The sequence below is a fragment of the Canis lupus genome, chromosome 30 (assembly GCF_048164855.1).
Source record: "Canis lupus baileyi chromosome 30, mCanLup2.hap1, whole genome shotgun sequence".
Lineage (NCBI taxonomy): Eukaryota > Metazoa > Chordata > Mammalia > Carnivora > Canidae > Canis > Canis lupus.
In genome coordinates, this window is record NC_132867.1 from 30,811,051 (window position 1) to 30,838,199 (window position 27,149).

At 44.9% G+C, this 27,149-nt stretch overlaps 1 protein-coding gene across 3 annotated transcripts in view; it reads left to right on the forward strand.

Annotated features, from left to right (window-relative positions):
* HUNK (hormonally up-regulated Neu-associated kinase) overlaps positions 1 to 27,149 on the forward strand; it is a 106,330-nt gene that overhangs the window by 13,541 nt on the left and 65,640 nt on the right. Inside the window, exon 1 of one of the 3 annotated variants that reach the window (XM_072806748.1) lies at positions 10,863 to 10,982. The exons of the other annotated variants lie outside the window; for them this stretch is intronic. Within the exon in view, the coding sequence (XP_072662849.1) occupies positions 10,938 to 10,982 (45 nt within the window). The 5' untranslated portion in view covers positions 10,863 to 10,937. Of the gene's footprint in view, positions 1 to 10,862; positions 10,983 to 27,149 lie in introns of those variants that run through there. 3 annotated transcript variants of the gene reach the window in all.

Sequence of the window (27,149 nt, forward strand, 5' to 3'; positions counted from 1 at the left end):
TATCTATCAAATAGAAATCTTAGAATACTATGATAAATGTAAATATCAATGCATAACTTTTTGGCAGCAGATTTTCTTAATGAAGGAGCGGTGAGGACTGGTAGGCACGTTGAGTAGCTCTGGTTAGCAATTGTCTTACTTTTGGTACCTTCTTTTGCGCTGGAGGGAGACACATCTCTAAGGGAGGAGAGATGTATTTGACTCAAATGTTGGAGCTGCAGGTAAGGCCATGTGTTGAGGGAGCTGCCCGCACAGTCCCTTAGAGTCCTGTTCAACCATCCTCCTACGAGAACGAACACAGATTATTTATTAAAAACTCAACAAAACACTCAGTGCTTTCACCTTACTTATGATGCAGACTGTCTGGAGCTCGGCCAGCTCTTCCAAGCTCCCCTTGGGCCGGCTGAGAAGGGGCATTAGAGACAAAGGGAATGAGAAAGTGCCCAGGTGAAGAAGAGGCATCAGGGAAGAAAGCTGGCTGTGGAGTGTGGGCTCAGAATATTCTAGCATTTTATCTGAACCTTACTTTGGTGAAACCAAGTGGATAAAGATAAGTGTTTATCACTTATGTAATCTGGTTTTCAGTTGGAATTACTGCTGCTCTGATTAGAAGTCTAGCTTTCTAAGTGCATTCTTTATTCCAGGGTAAAAATTTAATTAGAGAAAGTAGTCTCTGACTCAGTTCTCGGTTGAACATTTATATTTAGTAATACTAATAAAAAAACTTGTTTTGAAAACACTTCTCCAGGTTTGTAAAGTGTCATTCCCACAGGATGACATTTTATTCTATTAAAAACTAACATTTGTGAGCAGTAGTTGCAATTTCAAGCCCAATTTGAGGTAATGAAACTTGCATTTCCCTCTGGAGGGAATGGCTATATGACTGTTGTACTCTCACCTAATTCATTACTCTGAGATGCTCTTTTCCTAGATCAAGAATGAGCTTGCTTTTTTTTTTTTTTTTTTTTTTTAAATCATAGAAGGCCATTAAATGAAAGCGCCTGAGAGTGTGTGGAGTAACAAATCGTTTCTTTCCAATAATCAGACTTAGAATAATGTCTTCCAGATTTCAAAGGGGCATATTTATTTAAAAACAAATACAAATCATTTAATATAAATGAGTTTTTCATATGACCAACTATAAATATTTTAAAAATAATTTTTAAAAGGATTTTCAGAGGTGCCTGGATGGCACAGTTGGTTAGGCATCTGACTCTCAGTTTCTGCTCAGGTTATGATATCAGGGTTGTGAGATCGAGTCTCGAGCTGAGCTTTTGCACTCAGTGCGGAGTCTGCTTGGGATTCTTTCTCTCTCCCTCTGTCCCTCCCCAGCTCACACACACACATTCATACGTGCTATCTCTCTCTCTCTCTCAATACATAAATAAATAAAATCTTTAAAAATAAGTAAATAAAAGCATTTTTGACCAGGCATTTAAGTGTTTTAAAATTCTTTGAACCAGGCCAGTTACAGGTGTGTTCCAGAATATTTGAGGTTATTATTCAATTGGGAATAATTGTTCCCGGCTAATAATTGTTCATTGTCATGCCTTTTTTCTTGCATAGCTACTTACGTACACTCTCTTCATCATTAACTTTGCCACTTGCCACCACACTTCATACTTCATAATCACACTTCATTGTCTACTCCCCTTTTGTTTTAGGTACCTTAAAATAGTTGTCCTTTTTTTTCTTTTTGAATAATTAAACATGAATTTTTTTTCTGTGGTTCCTTGTGAAAAATAAACAGAAGCACGAAGAGGAGAAATCACCTGCTGTCGCACAAACTGGTAATAATCACTATGAACATTTTTAGGTGTTTGAGCTCGGTACATGTGATACAAAGACATATACATATATACAAATACAGATACATATACACACAGTTGGTTTTTTCCCCTTTGAATTCATATGTTATGAAGTTGAGATTCCAATGTTCTTACTAGTTTTTTCCCCACTTCAATATATAGAGAGCATTTTCCCATAATGTTAAATATTCTTTTAAAATTTGATTTGTGAAAAAAATAAAATAAAATTTGATTTGTGATAAATAGCATTTCATTATTTAGAATTACTGTAATTTTACAAACTAGTTCCCAACTCTTGGCCATTGAGCTTATTTTTAACATGCCCTTACATAAATAATATTGCTCTTACTATCCTTATATGTATACACATTGGGGAAGCCATTCTTTATGATAAATGCTTAGAAGGCTTTTGACATATTGCCAAATTGCACTTTGAAAAGATTATGCCAAGAGATACAACGTATGGAAGTGACTTTTTTTTTAAGATTTTTATTTATTCATGAGACACACAGAGAGAGAGAGAGAGAGAGAGAGAGAGAGAGGCAGAGACACAGGCAGAGGGACAAGCAGGCTCCATGGAGGGAGCCTGACCTAGGACTCCATCCTGGGTCTCCAGGATCAGGCCCTGGGCTGAAGGCAGTGCTAAACCGCTGAGCCACCCGGGCTGCCTGGAAGTGACTTTTAAAAAGTGCATTTTGGTAGTTACTAGCGGTAAGGATAATTTGTGTCCTTGATTGAAAAAATGTTTCTTCTATTAACTATTGTTAATGATATTTCTCCTGTTTGCCTTATTGATTTGTACAAACTTTTTACATGTTAAGGATATTAGCACAGGCATTAGGGGCTGACAGTCATGGGTTCCTATCACCTTTGTGCTTCTTAGTAGCTATGTTATCTTGGATAAAGTATTCAAGTCCTCCAAACTTTAGTTTCTGTGTCTGTAAAATGATGATACCTCATGGGTATTCAATGGGGATTTGATATTTTATATACACACACACACACACATAGATGATGGACATACATACACATGTATGTGATGTACAGGTAGATTATGTATATATAATTTACATATATACAATGTAGGTATATATTTTATATATGTATATCTGCGTGAAGCACATATTTATCCTGAAAATATATTCAATACTGTGTCAGTGTACAAATGGCAGGTGGTTATTCTCTTCTGTTAGACTTTCACGTTTATACTTAACCATTAAAGGTATGTGTGAATGAGGATTTTTCAGATTGAGAAATAGACACTGAGTTTATCATGGGTCTTGGAGTTTTATTTTAGGCATAAAGGAAAGTGAGGAAGAAGATTAGGGCTGCACCTCTCAGCCCCACAGTCAACACCTCCCTGAGGACCTGCATTCCCAGAATCCCACTTTCCTTCTCTCTGCCTCTGCCTGGAGCTTCCAGCAGCTTCCGTGGCTCACAGGGAATATTCCTCTGTCCACTCTCTTCTCTGCCTCATGGCTTCATACTGTTGGTGGCTTCTTTGCTGACTGGTTTTTACTTTGAGCTCTTTCTAAGTACTAATGGTTCCCTTACATTTCTTGGATTGGTGACAAAGTGCTAGGAAGGTATGATCATTGAATCCTTATTGGCCTTACCTTCTGGTCACCTTCTTGGCACAGAGCATCCTTAAACAGTAGAAAGTTATTGTAATGGTGAAGAAAGAGGATATCTAGAGATAATTCCCCACCGAGTTACCAGATCGGTATAGTGGGAAAAAATTTATTGGACAACTTAATTCCCCATGTTTTGGTTTGGTAGCCAACTTTTTATTCAACACTCAGCAAAACATTTTACTATCTATAGGGGTTATGAGGTCCTCTACATTTGTGGTTTTGGAGGTATGATGCTGTTTTTGTTGACTGGCCCTCTGCTAGAAGTCCCCATTGCCACTGTGATCTAAGACCTCTTTAGATTCCAGGATTGGGTTGAGAATTTTGTCTTGGACTATTATCGCCAAAATTTCTGTGTTTCCGGCTCCTACAGTGTCCCCCAAGACCCCCTTCCACCCAAAGGTTACTTTATTCATGTACCTTTTCAGCTACATTTGGCTGCTAGTTTTGTTCAGGACGTGAGAATACACTACTGATTGTTTTTTGCTGCCTTTGGGACAGGAATACTTCTTGAATTAGGGCTAATTTTGGAGTTTATGTATTAAATGTCGAATTTTGAAGAAAGCATGTCTAAGATCTCTTTGTTATGGAAGAGAAGGTCATGTAAGGCTTAGGGGAAGGGAAGAGGGAAAGCACAAAAAAAATGATGACTTCTTGCCTTTCAAAATCATTCCCTCTACACCCATGGAAAACCTTTCTCATTTTCTGAACATCTTTTTTTTTTTTTTTTAATATTTATTTCCTAATCTAAAGCCATTTGCTAGGCGTACTGTGAGGTCAGAATGGTTACTGCTAGTGAAATTTCCCAGTTGTAAATGGTTTTTTAAAAAAGTTGTCTTGGGGTGTCTGGGAGGCTGTTAGTTAAGTGTTCAATTCATGGTATTGACTCAGGTTATGATCTCAAGGTCCTAGGATGAAGCCCCCCATCAGGCTCCATGCTCAGAGTGGAGTCTGCTTGAGATGCTCTCTCTCTCTCTATCCCTCCCCCATGCCCTCTTTCTCTCTCTCTTACAAATAAATAAATCTTTAACAAAATAAATAAGTAAATCGTTATCTTGGGGCACCTGGGTAGCTCAGTCAGGTGTCTGTTTCTTGATTTTGACTCAGGTCATGATCTCAGGTCATGAGATCGAGCCCTGCATGGACCTCTGTGCTGGGCATGGAGGCTGTTTCAGATTCTCTCTCTCCTTCCCCTTCTGCACCCACCCCCCACTCTTGCTGTCTCTAAAATAAATAAGTAAATAAATAAAATCTTTTTTAAAAAGCGTTATCTTTACTTGGCCATTGGAAATTATCATGTCTTTTCAAACATTTATCGATCACCTTTATGCAGAGCTGTTGGTAACCTGTATGGGCTTTTGTACAAATCAGAAAAAGGTATCACTAGGCAGACCATTTAGAAAAAGGCATCCCCTCTGGGTAGACCAGTTGGAAAAAAGGGGCTCCCTCTGAGTGGCTGCAGCTCTGTGGTGTGATTTGGTGAGTATTTGGGGGGGAAATATACCCTTTCCTGCAGAGCACCTAGGATGGCAAGCCAAGTGAGGCCTGGGTTTCTGTCCCAAAGGGCCCCCTGCAATGGATGATTTTGTGTAAGGCACCGAAGGCACAAGAATCCGATCTGCCCTCAAAGAAAGTGGGTCTCAGAGTCAGAATTAAGCTGTGAACCACAAACAGAACTTGTGGCATTACGGTGGAAATTTCTCCTTAAAGAGTGACAGAGCGGATGCCTGGGTGGCTCAGCAGTTCAGCACCTGCCTTTGGCCTAGGGCGTGATGCTGGAGTCCTGGGATCGAGTCCCACGTCGGGCACCTGGCATGGAGCCTGCTTCTCCCTCTGCCTGTGTCTCTGCCTCTCTCTTTCTCTCTCTCTCTATGTCTATCATGAATAAATAAATAAAAATCTTTTTTTTTTTTTTTTTTTTAAAGAGCGACAGATTCTGTGTCCTAGGGTTTTAGGGGATCTCAAGTAAGACTCTGCAGACTTAGTCCTGGTTCTTGTCTGGAAAAGCCCCTTTGTTGCTTTGCTGTCGAAGAGAAAGATATGCAAGATGAGAAATAAATTCAGGTCTGTTTGTGTCACTCACTGCCCAGGAGACACAAGACATTCTCCAGTATATGTAACAATTAGGATCTTGGGGGAAATGCCCTTTTCTGGAGCCTCAAGACCTGTGATCCCTCTGTCTCCTGAGTCATCATTCACCCTGATGGAGGGGCCCAAGGCTGAGACTTCCTGTGCATTGAGAGCTGCAACAGCTGTTCGACTCTGTAAGCTCAAAGAGAGAAATCCCCCCAATATGCGGATCACACATCAATCCCCTCTTCCCAGTTCCTTCCTTGGATGGGTAAATAGTGTGACAGTTTAATAAGGGGTCAGTGACCATTACTTGCAAGTGGAGAGAATCAAAAGCAAGGGTTAGAAAAGAGGTGTGTCTTTTCTTTTTTCTTTTTTTATTCCCTGGGAAAGGACTGTGATGGTTTTGGGTTTCTCTGTGTGTAATCTGAGAGACTCATCCATCTTGACGTGACAGAGGAAAATTTCGGCATTAGGAAAGTAACTTCTGATTTATCACCAACAGCTGGGTGGGCCATGCCTCATTGGTGCACAGGCATAAGCAACCTTTTAAATATTGTTGCTCAGTGTGGCTCCTGCCTCCGAAAGGGCTCGTGAGCTGGTGCCTGGTGTTTTGCAGTGCTTGTCAAGCCACTGTTGTCCTGAGCTTCTTCACGTGGTGGTAGCTCATGTCTTGCGTCTGTATAGGTGTTGGATTAGGTTGAATCGAGTCCCCCCACATGCCTATGTTGGAGTCCTAACCCCCAGGTGCTCAGAATGTGACTGTATTTGGCGATGAGGCCTTTGAAGAGGTGATTATGGTAAAATGAGGTCAGGTGGGTGGGCCTAATCCCATCTGAATAATAATAATAATAATAATAATAATAATAATAATAATCCCATCTGGTGTCTGAATAAGAAGAGATTAGGACACAGACCCAGAGGGAAGACTCTGTGAGGACATGGAGAAGCCAAGATGGCTTGGCCATCCATGAGCCGAGGATAGAGGTCTCCGAAGAAACCAACCCTGCCGACACCTCGATCTTAGACTTCCAGCCTCTACAACTTTCAGAACCTAAATTCTGTTGTTTAAGATCCTGGTCTGTGGCATTTTGTCATGGTGGCTCCAGCAAACACACACAGTGTTTATATAATCCATATTTGCTAGGTGTCCTGAGAGCTAGGGCCAACCTCCGGAATCATGCTAGTAGGCAACCTCGCCGTAGTGAATTGCATTGTATCCAGGTAGTATGATACCTGGAAACGACCCCCTCTCTCAGTAAGGAAATTAATATTGCTGATTGAATTCCTGATCTGTTTTTGGTGAGTGATGCTGCCTGCCGTTTCCTGTAGGAATAGTTCAATCCATGCATCCATCAATCAACCAACCAGCCAACCAACCCTCTGAAAATACTCAATGCCAATAGTAGTTCTATATTTCTGGTATAGTTATTTCTATAGCATTCAGAAGAATAAAGTGTTTTAAATTTCTGCTAGAATTTTTTTTTTTTTGAGAGAGAGAGAGTGTGTGTGTGTGTGCTCACACGTGTGTGTGAGTGCAGCAAAGAGGGCAGAGGGAGAAGGCAAGAGAGAGAATCCCAAGTAGGCTCCATGCTTAGCTCGGAGCCTCACACGGGGCTTGATCTCACAACCCCAAGATCATGACCTGAGCTGAAATCAGGAGTCAGGTGCTTAGCTGACTGAGTCACCCAGGTGCCCCTCTACTAGAATATCTTAAGGGATACACTTAGGTATATGAAATTATGAAGACATCCCACAGAGATACTTAAACTTTGTTTGTGAGATATTGACACATGGGCTTATAGATAATTTGCATATGATTTGTGTGAACCCAAAAGACAGTTCTGTATATCTCTTAAAATGTTTACATTGAAAAAAAAAATGTTTACATTGAAAATATTGTTATTGCTGATAGCATTTGGTCATGTGTATTAGTTTTCCAAGGGCTGCCATAACAAAATACCACAGCCTGGGTGGATTAGACAACAGAAATTATCTCAAACCAACCAAACTTACTTGGTTCTGGAGACTGGAAGTCTAAAATGAAGATGCAAAAAAAAAAAAAAAAAAAGAAGATGCAATAGGTTTGATTACCTCTGAGGGCTGCGAGGGAGCGTCTGTTCTAGGTCTTTCTCGTAGCCTCTGGTAGTCTCAGGTATCCTTTGGCTTGCAAATGGTATTTTCCCAGCATCTTCTGTGTGTGTGTGTGTGTGTGTGTGTGTGTGTGTACACCCGTCTCTGTGGCCAAATATCCCCTTTTTATAAGAACACAGTCCTACTGGATCAGGGCCCACCCTAATGACCTCTTAAATTTATCATCTGCAAAGACCCTATTTCCAAATAAGGCCACATCCATAGGTCCTCAGGAGTTAGAACTTCAGCATCTTTTGGGGAGATACAATTCAATCCATTACATCATGCTAGGATTTTTTTTTTCTCCTTAACCTGTCTCATTCATTCACTAACCCCTAATTGCCTTTGGACCCTCAAAGCAAAAAGCAAGAGACAGGCACAGTCAAGGGGACAGTGAAGGAGGTGGAGCGGTCAGGACCAAAAGATACATTACCCGGACAATGGGAGTCCTTGGGGTTTGGGTGGAGAGCACTGTCTGCTTCCGTGGTGCTCCATCACCCCTGCTCCCTGTGTTCTAACTTCCTGGGACACTGATCTGGCTCCATTTCCTCCTGGGATGCTGGCCACTGTTGGGAGTGCTTGGGGCTCATCCTGGAGTGACAGTTAACTTGGAGAGAGAAACATGGGGGACAGCGTGGAACAGAGAGGTGATGTAGAAATGCAGGTGGTTATGCTAATGTGCTGTCGAGGAGACACCAGACCCTGGATGAAGCCTTGAGAGCCCTGAGCCCTCCAGGTGGGCTGGCTTCCATGGGAAGGCAAAGGGGTGAGCAACACAGAGCTGTATTTCTCAGCCTCATTGTCTGCCTGCCTGGCCTGGTGACTCCCCACCTGGCACATTCACTTTATGGTTTGTGGTTATCAGGACAAGCTTTACATCTCATGGTGTTATTAGGGCAAAGATAGGTGTGTTGAATATAGGTTTTGTGAGCTCGCTCTCCTTCTGGACTCTGGAGGCCTGTCTTGGTCACCCCCACGGAGAAGTCCAGCATTGAACTCCTGGGGGGTGAGACAGAGGCTTCCAGAAGTGTGAAAGGAGGCTGATTGTCAGAAGAGCTTTGTGTGAAGCAATGAATTTGGGAGGTCTGAGAGCAAGGGGAGCGTCTGCCCATCCTGAAAGAGACCGGTCGGAAAGCGAAGCCCTTAATGTCCACGAAGCATCCAGTTGGCATGCCTCGTTAGTTTGTCAGGAGCCTCGTGGGGAATACCATTAGTGAACTTACTCTCTTTGATGGCTTAATGCTACGCACATTTATAATGTATGTTATAGCAGAGACGGTTTTAATGATTGGAAATTGCTCTAAAGTTATCACCGCCTTCCACTGCTCTCTGTAGGTTGGTGAGTAGAAGGGGAGACGCTTTCCCCGCACTCGATGCTGCGGGGAAGTGATTTTAAGGCTGGCAGCAATTTCCCTGGTGAACTAACCTTACTGAGATCTTCTGTTTTCACACCCTGTGTTACTTTCTTGGGCTTCCTGCAACAAAATGCCCCACCCCGGGTGGCTCAGAGCAATAGAAGCTCGTGGTCTCACAGCTCAGGAGGCTAGGAGTCCGAACAGGCCCCGCTTCCACCGAAACTGGTGGGGGGATCTCCCAGGCCCTGGTGGTGTGCCAGCAATCTTGGGTGTTCCTTGGCTTGAAATGGCCTCACTCAGCCTCCCTGCCATCTTCCCAAAGCCTTCTCCTTCTCTCTCTCTCTCTCTCTCCTTTTTTTTTTTTTTTAAGATTTTATTTGAGAGAGAGAGCGTACAAGCAAGGGGAGGGGCAGAGGGAGAGGGAGAAACAGGCACCTGCTCAGTGTGGAGCCCACTTGTCTCTTCTAATTAGGATCCTGGCCTTATTGGACTAGGGACCCCCGTTCCTACTCCTGTCTCACCTCACCTTGCTGTAACTAGTTACACTCAAAATGAGCCTGTTTCCAAGTAAGGTCCGGTTGGGAGGTACGGAGAGTTAGGATCTTTTTGAAGGGACATAATTCATCCCCTAATACATTGCAAACGCAATCCATTGTCTGCTGCCCCTGACCACAGTGCTTCCTTTTTTTTTTTTCTAATGTTTTAAAGATTTAATTTATTTATTCATGAGAGACAGAGAGAGGCAGAGACACAGGCAGAGGGAGAAGCTGGCTCCCTGCGGGGAGCCCAATGTGGGACTCGATCCCAGGACCCCGGGATCATCACCTGAGCCGAAGGCAGACGCTCAACCACTGAGCCACCCAGGCTCCCCTCCACGTTGCTTTCTGATTTTACCTCCTACTGACCCATCCCTTGGCCACATGCGGGTTTAGGCTTCTTAATCCTCTGCATCTCCAGTTGCTCATGGCTATAATCCATCCTAACCATGTAGAAATGAACTCTAATCATGCAACGGCCCTGCTTCAAAAAAAAAAAAAAAAAAGTAAAAAAAGCTCTAGACTGGTTGGTTCCCTCTTTCCCTGCAGAGTGAATTCCGGCTTCCAGCCCCTGTGTTCAGGGCTCTCTGCTCAGTCCCCGGGCTCCGTTCTCGTTTCTGTCCCATCACCCCTCGTGTTGATCCAGGCAAGGTGGGTTCTCTGTCCTCTGAGTGTCCTTCTTGGCCACCCCCCCCAGCTGGGGTGCCTCTGCTCCCTGCCTGCCACCCCCTGCACTGAGAGGTCCACCGAAATGCCCCCCATTCTTCCGTGGGGTCTTCCCTGCTCCGCCCAGCCTGAATGAAGCACTTTCTTCCACCCTCTGTCTCACCTGCTGCATGTCCTTCCCTCGCATGATGTTCCCAGTGACATTTTGGACATTTGTGAGTGTATGTTTGTATGGTTCTTTAGATAGAACCAGGTTTTAAGCATGGAAAAAGAAAAATTCTCATCTGTTTCCATCCTGATGTTTCACAAACAGTGGTCCTTGGGCAGCTCAGTAGAAAAGGGGTCTTCTGGGGCACCTGGGTGGCTCAGTGGTTGAGCATCTGCCTTCGGCTCAGGTCGTGATCCTGGGGTCCCGGGATTGAGTCCCCCGTTGGGTTCCCCGCAGGGAGCCTGCTTCTCCCTCTGCCTGTGTCTCTGCCTCTCTCTCTGTGCCTTTCATAAATAAGTAAAAAATAAAATCTTAAAAAAAAAGAAAAGGAACAGAGGTCTTCCTGTGGAAGCTCTGGCTGCCCTGTTAAGGCTTTGTCACGGTCCAAAGGTTCTCTCTGGACAACATCCCTCTGTAGAGCCCTGTGTGAAACCTAAGTTAATCAGTACTCTGGAAATAAGCCTTTATCCCAAGTCAGCTGCCGAGTTTACTATGGTTTATATTTAACTTCCTGATGGATTGGACGCAGAATGGCTGCAAAGAATTTCCCAGGTGTCAGAACGGATGGGATCCAGGTAACCTCAGAGGACTGCGTGTGTTTCCTGGGGCTGGTGTGACAAAGGACCACAGCCCGGGTGGCTTAGAACAACAGAAATGTATTCTGGTGCAGTCCTGGAGGCCAGAAGTCTGAGAGCAAGGTGTTGATTGGGGGGGCTCTCTCTCCGAAAGCTCTAGAACAGATCTGTCCCAGGCTTCTCTCCTAGCTTTCAGTAGCTCCTTGGCTTGTGGCAGCATCACTGTGACCGTCGTCTTCTCCCTACTTGTGTGTCTTTGTGTCTAAATTTGCCCCCTTTAAGGACACCAGTCATATTAGATTGGGCCCTCCCCTCAACTGACCTCATCTTACCTGATTACATTTGCGACAACTCTATTTCCTTTTTAAAAAATGATTTAATTTATTTATTCATGAGGGACACACAGAGAGAGGCAGAGAGGTAGGCAGAGGGAGAAGCAGGCTCCCTGCAAGGGGCCTGATACAGAACTCTATCCCAGAACCCCAGGATCATGCCCTGGGCCAAAGGCAGCTGCCCAACCACTGAGCCACCCAGGTGCCCAGCAACTCTTGTTCCAAAGAAGGTCACATTTTGAGGTACTGGGGGGTTAGGACTTCAACGTGAAATTTTACACAGTTGAACCCATACCAAGTAGTGAGTGCCAGCGTGTCCAACTTGGGTAAGTCACTGAAGCTTGCCAGGTCAGGGGGATAGATCTTCAGAGAAGATGGAGGTGGAAAGAAGGGGATGACTGTTCTGTCCACACTGTTTCCCTCCCGTCCCTGGGGACACAATCCTGGGTCTGCTGTTGATGCTGTGCCAGCTGCTCCTCTCCGTGGAGGCTTCAGGCTGCGGGCAAGAGTGACCCTCTGGCCCTGGGGGATGGGCAGTGGTCAATCCTGCTCTTCTGGTCGGGAGGGATTGTTAGGCCCTCTTGGTAGGAGCTTTTGAGATCTCAGAGATAAGGACCTAACATCAGTCACATCTGCATTTAACTAATGTTTAAACTTGTAGCTCACTTTTCTGTTTACACTCCACTTGCGCTATTGCTTCCTCTGTTAACCGAGTTCTAATCATCGACGTGATTGAACTACTTCCGTGACGCCAAGCACGTCTCATGAGGCAGTGAAATGATGTAGAGATTTGGGAATTATGCTTTTCTAGTGATCAATGTGGAGAGTAAGATAAGTTTTTGTTTCTCTTGGTTACATAGAATTTCCTGATTGAGCTGTTTACTTTAATCAACCGCCCCCTGGGTGGCCCAGCTCGGGCCCCAAACCAGATCACATGGCCCCTCTACAGGGCAAAAGCAGCTTTGCTGTGGGTTGGGAGTCAAATCCAGGCTGTACGATGACCCAGCTGGGCAACTTATGTGCAGATTTCTTAATCTGTGCAAACCAAGAGTTTTCCCTCCTGTATGAAGGAAAAACAATAGGATCCTCTTCATAGGGTTGTGGGAGTTTCAAGGGACAGTGTACGTAATATGTCTTGCAGAGTCTTGCTTGTCAAGTGCTTACTAAATGGGACTAGTCCCAAACTGAGATTTATATGGCTTGGGGACTGCGATCCATACGCGTGCCTTCTTACTTGTTTTCACACTATGCATTTGACAGAGAAACGGCAATTGTCCAAATAGCTCATTAATTTTATGCTTATAGATAACTGAACTATGTAGTTTAGATCACTAAATGGATCTCCAGTGGGTTTGATTATTTATTTAGCTTAAGTTATTCAGACAGTTGTCTATCTTGATTGATTGATTGATCTGGACCTTGGAGACCCAGACCTAATTACAACATGGATTTTTAATATTATTCCTACTATTAGCTAATCTTTTCTTTATATAATGAGAAAAATGTGTTCAGTATAATGAGATTATCACTATTGATCTATTTTAGAAAGCTATGGTAATAATCAAAGTGTCTAGCTTTTTGTTTGTTTTGTTTTTGTTGGAGGAGGAGAGGTGAGCTTTGCAACCAGTATATCTTGTCTCCTATAAAAGGCACTATTAAAACCTTTCCAGCCTGATTTTGACATAACAAAGCTTGATTAATTTTGATGGAAGAAGTAGATAACTGGCACTTGACCCAAATTTGCAGTGGGGACCCAGAAGCACAGGAAATCACAAACAGAATAATATCCCCCAATCACAGGAACCCGACTGTGAAAAATAAGAAAAGATATCTCAGAATTTAAAATGTATTTTCAGAGTTAGCGATCACATACTTCTAAGTGGGAAACATCCTTTTGAAGTCGGTATAGTCTGCTCTCTTGAAATGATTCTTTTATTGGATTTGACTGTATAAATATTCATGTTGCTGTGTGTATATATTTTATATTGTTTCATTAGTTACTTTTTTTTTTTGCCATCGGAATAGAAAAAATGTTTGGGAGGTACTGAAAATAATGTTAAATTGAAAATAATTTTAATTCTTCTCCAAATAGATTTATTCTTCCCCCCCCTCCCTAAATAACATTTATAGCAGGCAGTTGACTTAATGATGAATAACGTGTGTATATTTTACAAGAATTCTGAGCATTGGGGCACCTGGGTGGCTCAGTGGTTGAGCATCTGCCTTCAGCTCAGGTCATGATCCCAGGGTCCTGGGATCAAGTCCCAATTAGGCTCTCTGTGGGGAGCCTGCTTCTCCCTCTGCCTATGTCTCTGCCTCTCTGTGTGTGTCTTTCATGAATAAATAAATAAAATCTTAAAAAGAAAAGAAAAGGAATTCTGAGCATTGGTGTCCTGGATAAAATCAGAATGATTGTCCCAGTCCGGGAATTGCTAACACTGTGTCACCCTGGGCAAGTCCCAACACCTCTATTAAATACAGTTAACCCCGTCTTATTAATGGAAACAAAACATAACCCCCAATCTTTTCTTAAATGGTGACATTTTCAGTGGGATTGACTAAGAAAAATGGCGATTCACAAATGAAAGGGGTTTTAGAGAAAATAAGAGAAAGGTTTTAAGTAAACTCTTTCTAAAACACACTTGAATTGTATCTAATGGGATGAATGCAATTAAGTCATGACACCATTTAAGGAAACTCAATAGCAGCAGAAAGTACAGCCCCTTTGGGGCTGGGTGTGACTCTCTCAGTTGATACTTGGAGTTACTACAAGAGGCTTGAAGCCCTCTTTAAGGAGGATGGAGCCAAAAACCAGTTCTGTTTTTGCCTAGCACCATCTCGGGTCCCCTCATTCCTATAAGCTAAGCAATTAATCACAGCCCTCTAGTCAAGTATTCAAGTCATGACTATTCAGTACAAAGGAATTTTTTTTTTTTTTTTTTTTATGGTCAAAGATTGAAATTCTGGCAGATTTTTGACATGGATCTGCTTCAGGAAATCTTTTTGGTTCTACTTTTGCTGTTCCTTTCTGTCTCTGATTGCTTTTGCTTTGTTTTTGGCTAAACCTTAAATGGACAAATGCTAAAGAGTAGAAAGCATATATATCTGATGTTTCCCAAACTTCACATTATCACTAAAAGCAGCCAAAAAAGAAAAGCAAAGAAAAGGAGGAAAAAAAAAACAAAAACAAAAAACCCACCATTGCAAATGCAAATAAAAAGATGGTGGCCTCCTTTTCTAGAGATAAGCAGCAAGGGGATGTTCAAAGTTAAGATGTAAAATATACACTTATTTAGAAAAGTTAATGACTTAGAGTAGTATGTATATTGAAACTCATCAGGAGAGAAGACAGGTGACAGATAAAAGGAAATCGAAGCACTGTGATTATTGGAACTGAGTTGACTCAAATCACATTGCCTCTCACTTGGGAGCATTGGTGAGTATCTTCTAGATTAATTGTTTCCTTTCCTTCTTTTTTTTTTTTTAATTTTATTTATTTATTCATGATAGACACAGAGAGAGAGAGAGAGAAAGGCAGAGACACGGGCAGAAGGAGAAGCAGGCTCCATGCAGGGAGCCTGACGTGGGACTCGATCCCTAACTCGTTAGGCAGTTTAGGCAGGCGCTAATTGGCTGCGCCACCCAGGGATCCCATTGTTTTCTTTCTTTCTTTTCTTTCTTTTCTCTTTCTTTCTTTCTTTCTTTCTATTTTTTAAGTCTTATTTTTTATTTTATTTTTTTAAAGATTTATTTACCTATTTTAGAGAAAGAGCAAACAAGCATGAGCAGGAGGGGCAGAGGGAGAGGGAGAATCTCAAGCAGTTTCTGTGCCGAGCATGGAACCTGACTGGGGCTCAGTCCCACAACCCTGAGATCATGACCTGAGCTTAAACCAAAAAATACTAAAATTTGTGAGAAGTTTTGGTGGATGTTCCGGGCTCAGTCATCTCCTCCCCAAATTTCATCTGTTGAAGTCCTCACCCCCCAGGAGCTCAGAATGTGGCTCTATTTGGTGTAGGGTCTTTAAAGAGGTAATTACTTTTAAATGAGGTCATTAGGATGGGCCCTCCCCCCAGTCTGCCTGGTGTCCTCCTAAGGGGAAACTAGGACACTCACGGGGGCAGAGGGAAGACCATGTCATGCGCAGGTACAAGACAGCCATGTAGATGCCGAGGAGCAAGGCCTCAGAGGAGACCGACCCTGGTGACCCTTGAATCTCAGACTTCCAGCCTCCAGCACTGTGAGAAAATAAATTCCTGTTGTTTAAGTGGTTGTTTCGACAGCCTTTTTGCAAACGAACACACGGGGAGATACTTATTAAAAATGATGGAAAGAACAGTCTGTATTTAAAGAAAGAAAGAAAAAAAAAGAATCAGGACCTCGAGAGCTCTGCTGGCAGGCCTTCTCCCTGCAGCCCCCAGCCTGTGCACACGTGTGTGCAAACACGCACACACCTCCCACCGAGTCCCCTTGTTATCTGCTTGTGAATTCCTTGCCCTTCCTAAGGGCCGTTATCTGCTGTCAGTGGAAGCAGAGCATTCAGTATTCCCAGTGAGCGGAAGGGAGGCCGGGAGGATTTATGGTGTCGTTGCAGGAACACAAATTCTGCTTTCATACAGACTTGACATCATCAATGTACACGTATAAATCAGAGCAGGGCCGAAAAAAAGACCTAGCTTTCTCTTTCTGATGAGCACCGGCTCTGGGGCCGGCCCTGACATTTAGTGGGTGATTTAGGCGGAGGGGTGGGCAGCCTGGCGCGCTGGTGGCCCGGGGAGGCCATCTGCGGACGTTTATTGAGGACCTCATGTGAGAAAGGGTCACCAGCAGTCCCGGGGGCAGGAGAGGGAGGCCCGATAAGGATTTCTGTGCTCAGCTAATGCACAGCTAGTATTTCCACTCCCCCTTCCTGGAGCCGCCTCTCCCCCCCCAGCCCCACCCCGGGTCTTTGCCCTCCCCCCGCTCTTCCACCTGGAACAGCCCACCCCTCCAGGGTTCCGGGCCATAGCCCCCTCTCCCCCCTCCGCACTGCCTTTCCTTTTTGCCCCCATTAGCACTATCTGCAGAGATCAATCATACCCTCTCCCGCTGTGTTGTCACTGTGTTTGTTCAGTTGTAACTACAGCTAATGAATGGTTACTGTGTACCGAGCACTTTACGTAATGTCCCCTGGCCTCGTGATTACCCCCCTCAAGATGAACAATCTGAGGGTTCCTGGGTTTGGCTTTTTTCTGGTCCAGGATTTCTCAGTTCTGGGACTCCTACCTTGCGTTTATTCTAGAAGGTGTGAAGTAATAGGGAGACAAACCATGAGAGACTCTTAACTCTGGGAACCAAACTGAGGGTCGCTGGAGGGGAGCTGGGTGAGGGGATGGGGTAACTGGGTGACGGGCACTGAAGGAGGGTATGTGATGGGATGAGCACTGGGTGTTCTACGCGACTGATGAATTATTGAACTCTACATCTGAAACTAATGATACACTCTGTTGGCTAATTGAATTGAAACTAAACAAATTTAAAAAGGTGTGATTTCATCCTCACTACAAATTTGTGTGATGGGTAATCTCCTATGCAGTTTGTAGATGAGACAATGGGGCATTTCTTCATTCATTCATTCATTCATTCATTCAGACTTTTTCGTGTCCGGGACTCAGAGGGTAAGTGACTTGGTCAGACCGGTCAGACCCATGGAGCCAGGACAGTGCTGTCCAACACACCGGCCCCTCGCCCCGTGTGGCTATTGAACCCTGCAAACGTACCTGGTCCAAACTGAGATGTGCTCTAAGTGTGAAATACATGTCAGACTTCAGAAAGTATGAAAAAAAAAATGTAAAATATCTCATTAACAATCACAATAATTCCCAAGATCACTTTGTTCTCTACAGTGAAGAGTCTGTTTTTTGGTTTGTCTCTTTTTTTCTCTTTGTTCGTTTGTTTGGTTTCTTAAATTCCATATGAGTAAGATCATATGGTATTTGTCTTTCTCTGACTGACTTATTCCACTTAACATTACACTCCCTACATTCATCCAGGTCTTTGCAAATGGCAAGATTTCATTTTTTTTTTATGGCTGAATAACATTCACATATGTAATAACATCACATCTTCTTTATCCATTCATCTATCAAGAGACATTTGGGCTGCTTCCCATAATTTGGCTACTGTAAATAACACTGCAATAAACAGGGTGCATACATCCTTTTGAATTAGTGTTTTCGTGGAATTGCTGGATCATGTGGCAGCTCTGTTTTTAACTTTTTGAGGACCCTCCATACTGTTTTCCATAGTGGCTGCTACCAGTTTGCATTTCCACCAACACTGTACATAGGTTCCTTTTTCTCCACATCCTCACCAACACTTGTTGTTTCTTGTTTTTTTGATTTTAGCCATTCTGACAGGTGTGTGGTGCTATCTCATTGTGGTTTTGATTTGCGTTGCCCTGATGATGAGTAATGTTGAGCATCTTCTCATGTATCTGCTGGCCATCCAGATGTCTTCTTTGGAGAAATGTCTGTTCATGTCTTCTGCCCATATTCTAATTGGATTATTTGTCTTTATTTGTTTTTTTTTTTGTTGTTGTTGTTGTTTTTCCTGGCATTGAGTTGCATCGGTTCTTTCTGTACTTGGGATACTAACCCTTTATCGGGTATGTCGTTTGCAAATATCTTCTCCCATTCAGTATGGAGAAGTCTTTCAGTTTTGCTGGTTATTTCCTTGCTGTGCGGAAGATTGTATTTTGATATAGTCCTAATAGTTTATTTTTGCTTTGGTTTCCTTTGCCGCAGGAGACCTATCTAGAAAAATGTTGCTATGGCTGAGGTCAGAGAAATTACTGCCTGTGCTCTCTTCTAGGACTCTTACGGTTTTTAGGTCTCACATTTAGGTCCTTAGTCCATTTTGAGTTTATTTTTGTGTACAGTGTAGTTAAGTGGTCTAGTTTCATTCTTTGGCATGTAGCTGTCCAGTCTTCTCAGCACCATTTGTTGAAGAGACTGACAGACACTTCAGTTTTGCAAGATGAAAAGTGTTCTAGGGACACCTGGGTGGCTCAGTGGTTAAATGTCTGTCTTTGGCTCAGGTCATGATTCTGGGGTCCTGGGATCGAGTTCCACATCAGACTCCCCATAGGGAGCCCGCTTCTCCCACTGCCTGTGTCTCTAACTCTCTCTCTGTGTCTCTCATGAATAAATAAATAAAATCTTAAAAAAAAGAGTGTTCTGGAAATGGAGGGTGGTGATGGCCACACAACAAATGTGAACATACTTAATGGTGGTTTATTTGATGGTAAGTGTCTTATCAAAAGACATCATAAAAAAGAACAACTAAGACCCTAAGGACCATATGTTTCACTGTGACTATTATGTGAAAATATCTGACCAAAAGCATCTGGGAGCTGGGTCACTGAAAGTTGGTAAGCTGGAAGCTATTCAGAATAAAATATCCCCCACCAAAAAAAAAAAAAAAAAAAAAAAAAGCAGAGGAGGAGGTAAGGGGGGCTGGTTGCCAGATCAAGGAGGATTTTTAAATTTCTCATTAAAGAATCAAGTTTATTTTATTAATTTTTTAAAAGATTTATTTATTCATTCATGAGAGACACAGAGAGAGAGGCAGAGACATAGGCAGAAGGAGAAGCAGGATCCTGGCATGGACCCTGATGCAGGACTCAATCCCAGATCCCAGGATCATGCCCTGAGCCAAAGGCAGCTGCCCAACCGCTGATCCACCCAGGTGTCCCAGAATCGAGTTTATTTTAAAGGATGATCATAACCATCCTTAGAAGGAAAATGTCTAATGCCTCAATGTGAAGACAGGAGAAGTGGGGGAAGACCTGAAGGAGTGCAGGGAATCCCTAAGAAGGCTGGCCAGGACAATAGACACGGCAAGGAAGGAACCTTCTGGTGACTGGTTGCCAGGAGGGGAGGGGGGGAAAAGAGTCAGCTGCCCAGGCACCAGGTGGGGATGATGGTGGCCTCCATGGCAAGAGCACAGAGAATGGTGACAATTATGATTCTGTGAGGCTGGCCAGGGAGGGTTGGGGTTTCGGCTGTCCACGTGGCCAGCGGGGAAGCTGCTCTTCTCAGCAGTTTGACAGTCATGGATGGCCAGGGGAAGTCATGCCTAACCAATGCATTTTGTTTTGGATTCATCAATTTTTTTGCTTTCAGGTGATGTAATTCGAGGCTTCCTGTCCCTTGTCACCAAGTGATATTCTGGGTAATGAAAAACGGGGCCAAAGTGAAAGAGAAATGGAGCAAGAAGGGGCTGCTGAGGGATCAGAGTTGAGGGGTATATGAGACAACTGGACACTGAGTTTTTTAACCTACGTATTTATGGATTCAATATATTTGGCGCTTCAGGAGCCAAGCATGGTGGGGAATAACATGCCTAATTCTACGCAGTGTAAAAACAACAACAACAACTTGTCATCTGTGGCCAAGCTGGGCCTTTGGCTCTTTTCCAGAACCAAAGAGAAATGATTTTGGCACTCCCTGTTTTAATTCATACTTCACCTCCCCTTAAGATTCCCGAATTGTGGAGAAGTCTGCGCACTGGAATTTGGGATTACTTTTATCCTGCAGATAATAAATAGCATTTTGATGACAACGAGGTGTGCATATTCTAAGGAGACAGGCCTCAATAAAGGATTCCAGTTGCATTGCTATTGCCTTTATGTGCAGCCCCACCGGTGCACCTTGCCATCTGCAAATTCTCCAGTTTGCATTTTTCCTTCTTTGCCAGAACCACTTTCTGGTTTCCCACCAGCAGGACGTTTCTAGGGTGTCAGGACGTTGATTTGCTTTCTGAACCGGAGCCGGAGTCTGGGCACAGAGAATCCCAGTGACAGTGGTTCCAGATCTCCAGGGGAGAGGCGTGCCTCTCGAGCCGACTTTTTTTTCCTTCAACCAGAGTTGAGCTCTTTGCCTTTCCCCAGCGCTGGGTTCTGCTATCGTTGCCAAATCAGCCCTAATGAGCTCTGTTGTTTAAATTGGGGAAAGAAACTTTTTTCCCCTCATTTACAAGAACACAGATTTTAGCGTGCAGCAGCGGGAGGGTGGCCGGCAGGGAGCCAGGGGTCAGAAGCTGTCGCGCTCCGCTGCAGAAATAGCAGCAATTAATGGACCCCTATAAAAGACAGCGATGTGTGCTTGCTGTCTAGCATCGTCTCTCTGTGAGTTGGAGCAACCTTGAAATTAATTATAAAGCCAGCACAGGATATTTTCTGCTTTCTGTTAAATAAGTATCCGGCACACAGGCGCACGTTCCACTCGGATGCATCTACACATATCGTTTCTTGGGAAGAAGGCGTGAAACCAGTTTATTTTCAGAATTCCCCACTGGGTCATGCTAATCACCACCGTTTCCAGCCCTTTTGCATCATCTCAGGCTCAGGCTGGAGCCTGGAGCCTCAGAGCCCCTGGGCTCTTGTCATTTTCTTCACGGCTGTAGGGACAGTCCCTCCAGCTCACCCCTGCCCCATGCATTTCGTCCCGCATGGTCACCCAGACCTTATTGTTAGAATGAGATTTAGTATTCTAGGCTACTATTACTAAACACTTTTGAAAAGGTTCTGCATTAGTCTGCTAGAGCCACCACGACAAAGTGCCACAGCCAGTTGCCTTAAGCCACAGACATTTATCTTCTTATAGCTTTGGAGGCTGGAGTTCCAAGATCAAGGTGTCAGCAGGTGTGGGTTCTCCAGAGGCCTCTCTGCTTGGCTTGCAGATGGCTGCTGCTTTTTCTCTGTGCTCGTGAACCCCTGGTGTCTCTTCCTCTCCTTGTAAGGATACCTGTCCTATTGGATGAGGGGACACCCCTGTTTTCTGGTTTATGTGTAATTACCTCTTTAAAGGCCTGGTCTCCATATAGTCACATGAAGGGTTAGGTCTCCAACATGTGAATTGGACAGGGAGACACAATTGAGCCTATAACAGATTCTGATACAGTTAATAGAATCTTTTTCTTCCAACTATACTGCTATTCATTCATTCATTCATTCATTCATTCATTCATCATTCATTCATCATTCGAGAAATCCTAGAGTGCTGTATATGTGCCAGAGACTGTTCTGGATGCTGAGAGCACATCAGTGAAGGAGACAGAGGACTGTGCCTTCCCTTCCAGAGCATCCGAGGGTCAGGCAGGTTGTACCCTCACTCAGTGAGCTGTGTAGGCTTTAAGAAGTGACTGGCACTAAGTGGGGAGAACAGGTTGGAGTAAGGGGGTTGTATTAAGTGCCAGGCGGCTGTGGCTGTAAACAGGTGGATCCGGGAAGCCCCTCTGAGAAGTGACATTTCAGCAAAGTCTCGGAGGTGAGGGAGTAAGTCTGTGGCTCCCGCCCCCAGGTGGGAATATACCTGTCACATCTGAGGAACAGTAAGGAGGCACTGGGTGGTGACCTGAGGGAATGAGAGGGAGACCAGAGCGAGATGGAGTCAGGGGGCGAGCTGGCTGCATGATGGGGACCTGTGGGCACCGTGAGCACTTTGACTCTTCCTCTGGGAGAAATGGGGGTTGGTTCTTGTTTTTGGAGAGCTTTTGTGACCCCCCCAACCCCCATCAGTTCTCAAGAAGATGACAGTTGGGATCAGACAAGTTTGGGAGGAAGAAAGGCTACCCAGCAGATGGACAGTCCAGAGTCAGGTGTCATGGTGACAGGGACTTAGGGTGGCACAAGGGAGTGGCTGCGGAAGAGTGACAGTTCTTCTGTGCTGGAATGTCAGGGTCTCAGACACATGCTTTAGCACCAGTCATGGCGCTTCTCCAGGGCTCTTCACCCTGGTGACTTCTCCCATACTCAGCCAGATGCTTAGGAAGCAAGAGATGGCTTTATGCAGGAGGATGGCGGATGGTTCCAGTTCACGTGTGATGAGCAGGGGACATCAGCCCACTGCCTTTAGCTTGGCAGCGATTCCAAATTTCTTTCTCTCTCTGACTCACCCAGAGAGGGCCACCAGAGGTACACTTTGTTCAGGGTCCTCTGATCTGCTTTTGTCAGCATTTAGCCTAGGTTGTATGGCTTCTGTCCAGGCTGAAGTGGCATTCCCAGGACATATAGGTGATGGCGGTAGCCATCCGTCCTACCCCCTTCCCTCCTCCTTTCCTTAACTGGCACATGCATCGGCTGTGTCATGGCTCTGGTACATGTTTATTGAGCATCTCTGTCTCTGAGGCTGTGCCAGGCACTGGGCACGCAAGGGCAAGCCACCATTTGAAGTGACAGTGGGGCTAGGGCCATGAAGGGGCTTCTAGAAGAGGGTTCTGGAGAAAGGTGAGAGGGGCCCAGCCGGCCGATCCTGGAGTCTGCAAAGGGGGTCTGGAGGTGGGAGAATGTTGTGCTGGGAGGGAAGGACAGCAAAACACAGGGCGGAGGGACACCTGGGTGGCTCAGTGGTTGAGCATCTGCCTTTGGCTTAGGGCATGATCCCAGGGTCTTGGGATCAAGTCCCACATCAGGCTTCCCACAGGGAGCCTGCTTTTCCCTCTGCCTATGTCTCTGCCTCTCTCTGTGTGTCTCTCATAAAAAAAAAAAAAATCTTAAAAAAAAAACACAGGATGGCATAAGGGATTGGGAGTGGCATGGTGGGGGCAGAGGACATGGGAGCAGCTGGAATTAGGCGGGTCTGGGAAGCCTCTCACAGAAGGTGACATTTCTCCAAGAGGGAGAGTCTGTGTCTCTGCATCATAATCACACACGAGCTGAAACACGTCAAGGCATGTGTGAACCACAACTTAGTGGGAAACTAAAAAGTGGGAAGCATCCCATTTTGCAACTAATGGTCCAAGGGAAGGATTTTGGTCTGCCTGTCTTGTAGCTGAGGATGGGGAGGGCTTGAGTGGTTAGACCTACCCAAGGCAGGAGCAGAGGTGACCAAGAAACCACCATACTGCTGCCTTCTCAGAGGTTTTAAGTGAAGGTGTCCGAGACTGATAAGTGTATGTGGCGGGTGTGACAGCTGGGGAAGTGTGGGTGACCTGAGGCAGCCTGGGGTGGAGAAGTAAGCTGTCCTCTGAGGTCAGAAGGAGTGGGACCTGGCCAGGGAAGAGAGCTCTGTGGGAGGGAATTCCAGGCAGAGGTGGGGTGGGGGGAGCGGGCAGTGCAGAGGGGATGGTGGAGACATCCACAGGCAGTCAGAGCTCAGAAAAGAGGCATGAGCAGACGGGTTGCAGAAGTGAAGGAGCTGGAAGGAGAGGTCAGTGGGTGGCATGGTGGCCCATCGTCTTGTAAGGAGGGAAGAGGCCTGGGGCAGAAGCTTGAGGAGGCTGAGCTGTGGGGAGAAGCACAGTCTGCTCTGACCCCTTGGCTGGGTGGTCCGAGGGCCCCAGACCTGCCCGTGAGGATAACAGGGAGCAGTGGGCATGGAAGCCTGGGAGCCAGGCTTCCTGGCTCCGTGTCTACTCATTCTTCTCGCACAAAACATGCAGCTCCTGACAGCGAACACTTCCTGAGGGCTTCCAGGAATGCTCCTGGTGCTGAACACCCTCCTGGGTGGCCTCGTGTATTTCTCCCAATGTCCCTAGGAGGTAGGCGCTATTATCCCTCCTTGCTTTTTTTTTTTTGAAAGTAAGGAAACTAAGGCTAAGAGAGGCCACCAAGTGGCAGGGACAGGCTCTGGAGTCAAGGCTCCAGGGCTTGGAGCCTGCAGGCCCAAGTGCCAGAGTGTGGAAAACAGGTGAGATCAGGAAAGAAACTGAGGTCTGGCTCCAGCCCTGGGTGAAGGGACACGAGCCCTTGGCTCTTATATTTTCATTCTTCTGCAGGATGAGGGAGTCCATAGAATTGTATGATGCTTAGATGATCTAGTGGTCTGCTTGGGTGACCATAACCACAGACCACAGACTGGGGGCTTCAGCAACAGACACTTATTTTCTAACAGCTCTGGAGGCTGGATGTCCTAAGATCAGGGGCCAGGAGAGATGGTTTCCAGTGAGGCCTCTTTTCTTGTTTGTAGGTGGCCATTCTCTTGCTGTGTCCTCATGTGGTCTTTCCTCTATGCATGCACAGAGGCAGAGGGGGCCAAGCGGGGGAGGAGGGAGGAACAGAGAGAGAGAGAAAGAGAGAAATCTATGTATCTCTCTCTCTCTCTCTTTTTTAATATGAATTACCTCTGGAGATAGCCACTTTGGCTCTTTTTTCTTTTATTTTTAAAAAATATTTATTTATTCACGAGAGACAGAGACAGAGGCAGAGGGAGAAGCAGGCTCCATGCCAGAAGCCTGATGTGGGACTCGATCCCAGGACTCCGAGATCATGCCCTGAGCCAAAGGCAGATGCTCAACCGCTGAGCCACCCAGGCGTCCCTCTTTTTTCTTTTTTAGAGATTTTATTTATTTATTTATGAGAGACCCAGAGAGAGTCAGAGACATAGGCAGAGGGAGAGCCAGGCTCCCTGTGGGGAACCTGATGCAGAACTTGATTCCAGGACCCCGGATCAGGACCTGAGCCAAAGGCAGATGCTCAATCACTGAGCCACCCAGGTGCCCCTCTTCCTCCTCATATGTGGACACCAGTCCTATCAGATTAGGACCCCACCCTTATCTCATTTAATCTTAATCACCTCCTAAAGGCCCTTTTCTCCAAATACAGTCACTTGGGGGGTTGGCTTCAATATACAAATTTTGCAGCAGGAGGACACAGGTCAGTCCATAACAGATGGTAATCTGGAACCACTACAGAGCACCTGGGTTATCCCCCTGAGAGAGCCTGAAGATCCATTTCTCTTTCCTTGTGTGGACTTGGGACATGTGGAAGAGTGTCAGGTGTATTTTAGGTGCTTAATAAATGTTTGCTGAAGAAGATAAGAGTCACTTGAGTTTAGTATACATTATTCATTAAGAAACCAAAGCGTTCTGGGGGCACCTGGGGTGCTCAGTCTGTTAAGAGGTCCAACTCTTGATTTCGGCTCAGGTCATGATCTCAAGATCCTGGGATCGATCCCCATGTCAGGCTCTGTGCGTGCTCAGCAAGGAGTCTACTTGAGGGTTCTCTCCCTCTCTTCTCTCTATCCCTGCCCCACTCCTGTGTGCACACACTTTCTTTCTCAAATAAATAAATAAATCTTAAAAAAAAAAAAAAGAAACCAAAGCATTCTGGAAGAAAGCTCCTTTTTTGGCTAATTTCCACATAATAAGAAAATTCAGTTGGTCATGGCCTCTTGGACCATGTTTTCTGATTTTAAAGTATGGTATAAAAACGCTATAAAGAAAGCCTGAGGGCAGCCCAGGTGGCTCAGTGGTTTAGTGCCCTCTTCGGCCCAGGGTGTGATCCTGGAGACCCGGGATCGAGTCCCACATCCGGCTCCCTGCATGGAGGCTGCTTCTCCCTCTGCCTCTCTGCCTCTCTCTGTGTCTCTCATGAATAAATAAATAAAATCTTAAAAAAAAAAAGAAAGCCTGAACTTTCGAAAACACAGCCCACATTGTAGAATGGGCAAACATGCATGTATGTTTTTGTGATATTAAGAGTAGGTCTTTGGGCAGCATTCTTTTTCTTAGTCACGTGGAAGATCCATTTTACATCTGTCTTTTCATTTTAGAGATTGGACACATCTACAATTCTTGATGTGTTGGAGAGTAATGAATTTTAAAGGCAGTGGAGGGTGATCGAGGATGAAGGGATGCATTTTTAGATCCTGTTAACTCTGATCTTATGTAGACAGTCTCAACTAAGTCAATATTTAAAGATGAGAGACTAGACTGATATTAAACCACTGCCCTGGGATTTAAAAGCAACTCCATCCCAGAGAGTTTGGGACGCCGAAATGTGGTCCTGGCTTCTTTTTTCATCTGCAAGGGAAGGAAATGCACATTTTTTTTCCTTGGCTGAACTAAGCTGGAGTGCTTTTTCACCCTCTCCATAGGTTGCTTCAGTGAAAGTAACATGGTAATGATACTAAGAGCATCAATTTGAGGAGCACTTACTATCTGCCAGACGTTGTACTAAGTGCCTTACGCACATTATCTTAGGTACCAGTACGTGCCACTACGGGGTCAGATGCTTTTGTGCATCTCTCCTTCTGAGTATGATTCAGTGTTGGAATTTTTTTTCTCCTAATGCAGGGCATTAAGCATGAATTCCTTTCTGCAACTCATCTTTCTCCTGATGAACTGGGATCCACATGCTTGAGTTCCTCCCCCTTTCCTATGTTGGAGGGAGTGGTGCTCCCCTTTCATGCAGAGCGGACTCCTCCACCTGTTCGTCTTCTTCCTCAGGGTCTTCTTGCCTGCAATCGCCCCTTCTCTCTTGCATTTTTTTTCCTAAAAAAATATTTATTTAATTTAGAGAGAAAGTGCAAGAGCAGAGGGAGAGAGAGAGAGAATCTCAAGCATTGGACTCCATGCTGAGCTTGGAGCTGGACGTGGGGCTCAGTCTTGCGACCCTGAGATCATGACCTGAGCCGAAACCAAGAGTCAGACACTTGCTTGACTGGCTGCACCACCCAGGTGCCCCTCTGTTGTCTCTTTTATTTCCCCACCCCATAGGGGCCACCCAGTCATCTTAGATATGTTCATTATTTTGGCTTTGGAGGATTTCCTTTCCTTTCTTAGGAGTTTAGCTATTTGCATTTGCTGGTCTTCCCCATCATTGGTAGGCATTTTTTTTCTTTTTTTTCTTTTGGTGGTGTAGGGTGAGGTGGGGAGGATGGCAGGACTTGCCAGGTTGTGAGAAATGCAATTTTTTTTTTTAAGAAATGCAATTTTTTAATTAATGAGAGAAGTTGGTGAATAATGTGTTTCAACTGTGGTATCCTGGAGCCAGGTTGTTCTCTCTCTCTCATCTAATTTTCCACCACCACCCTGAGACCCGGCGACTCCTCTTGGAAACCTGAGGGCAGTT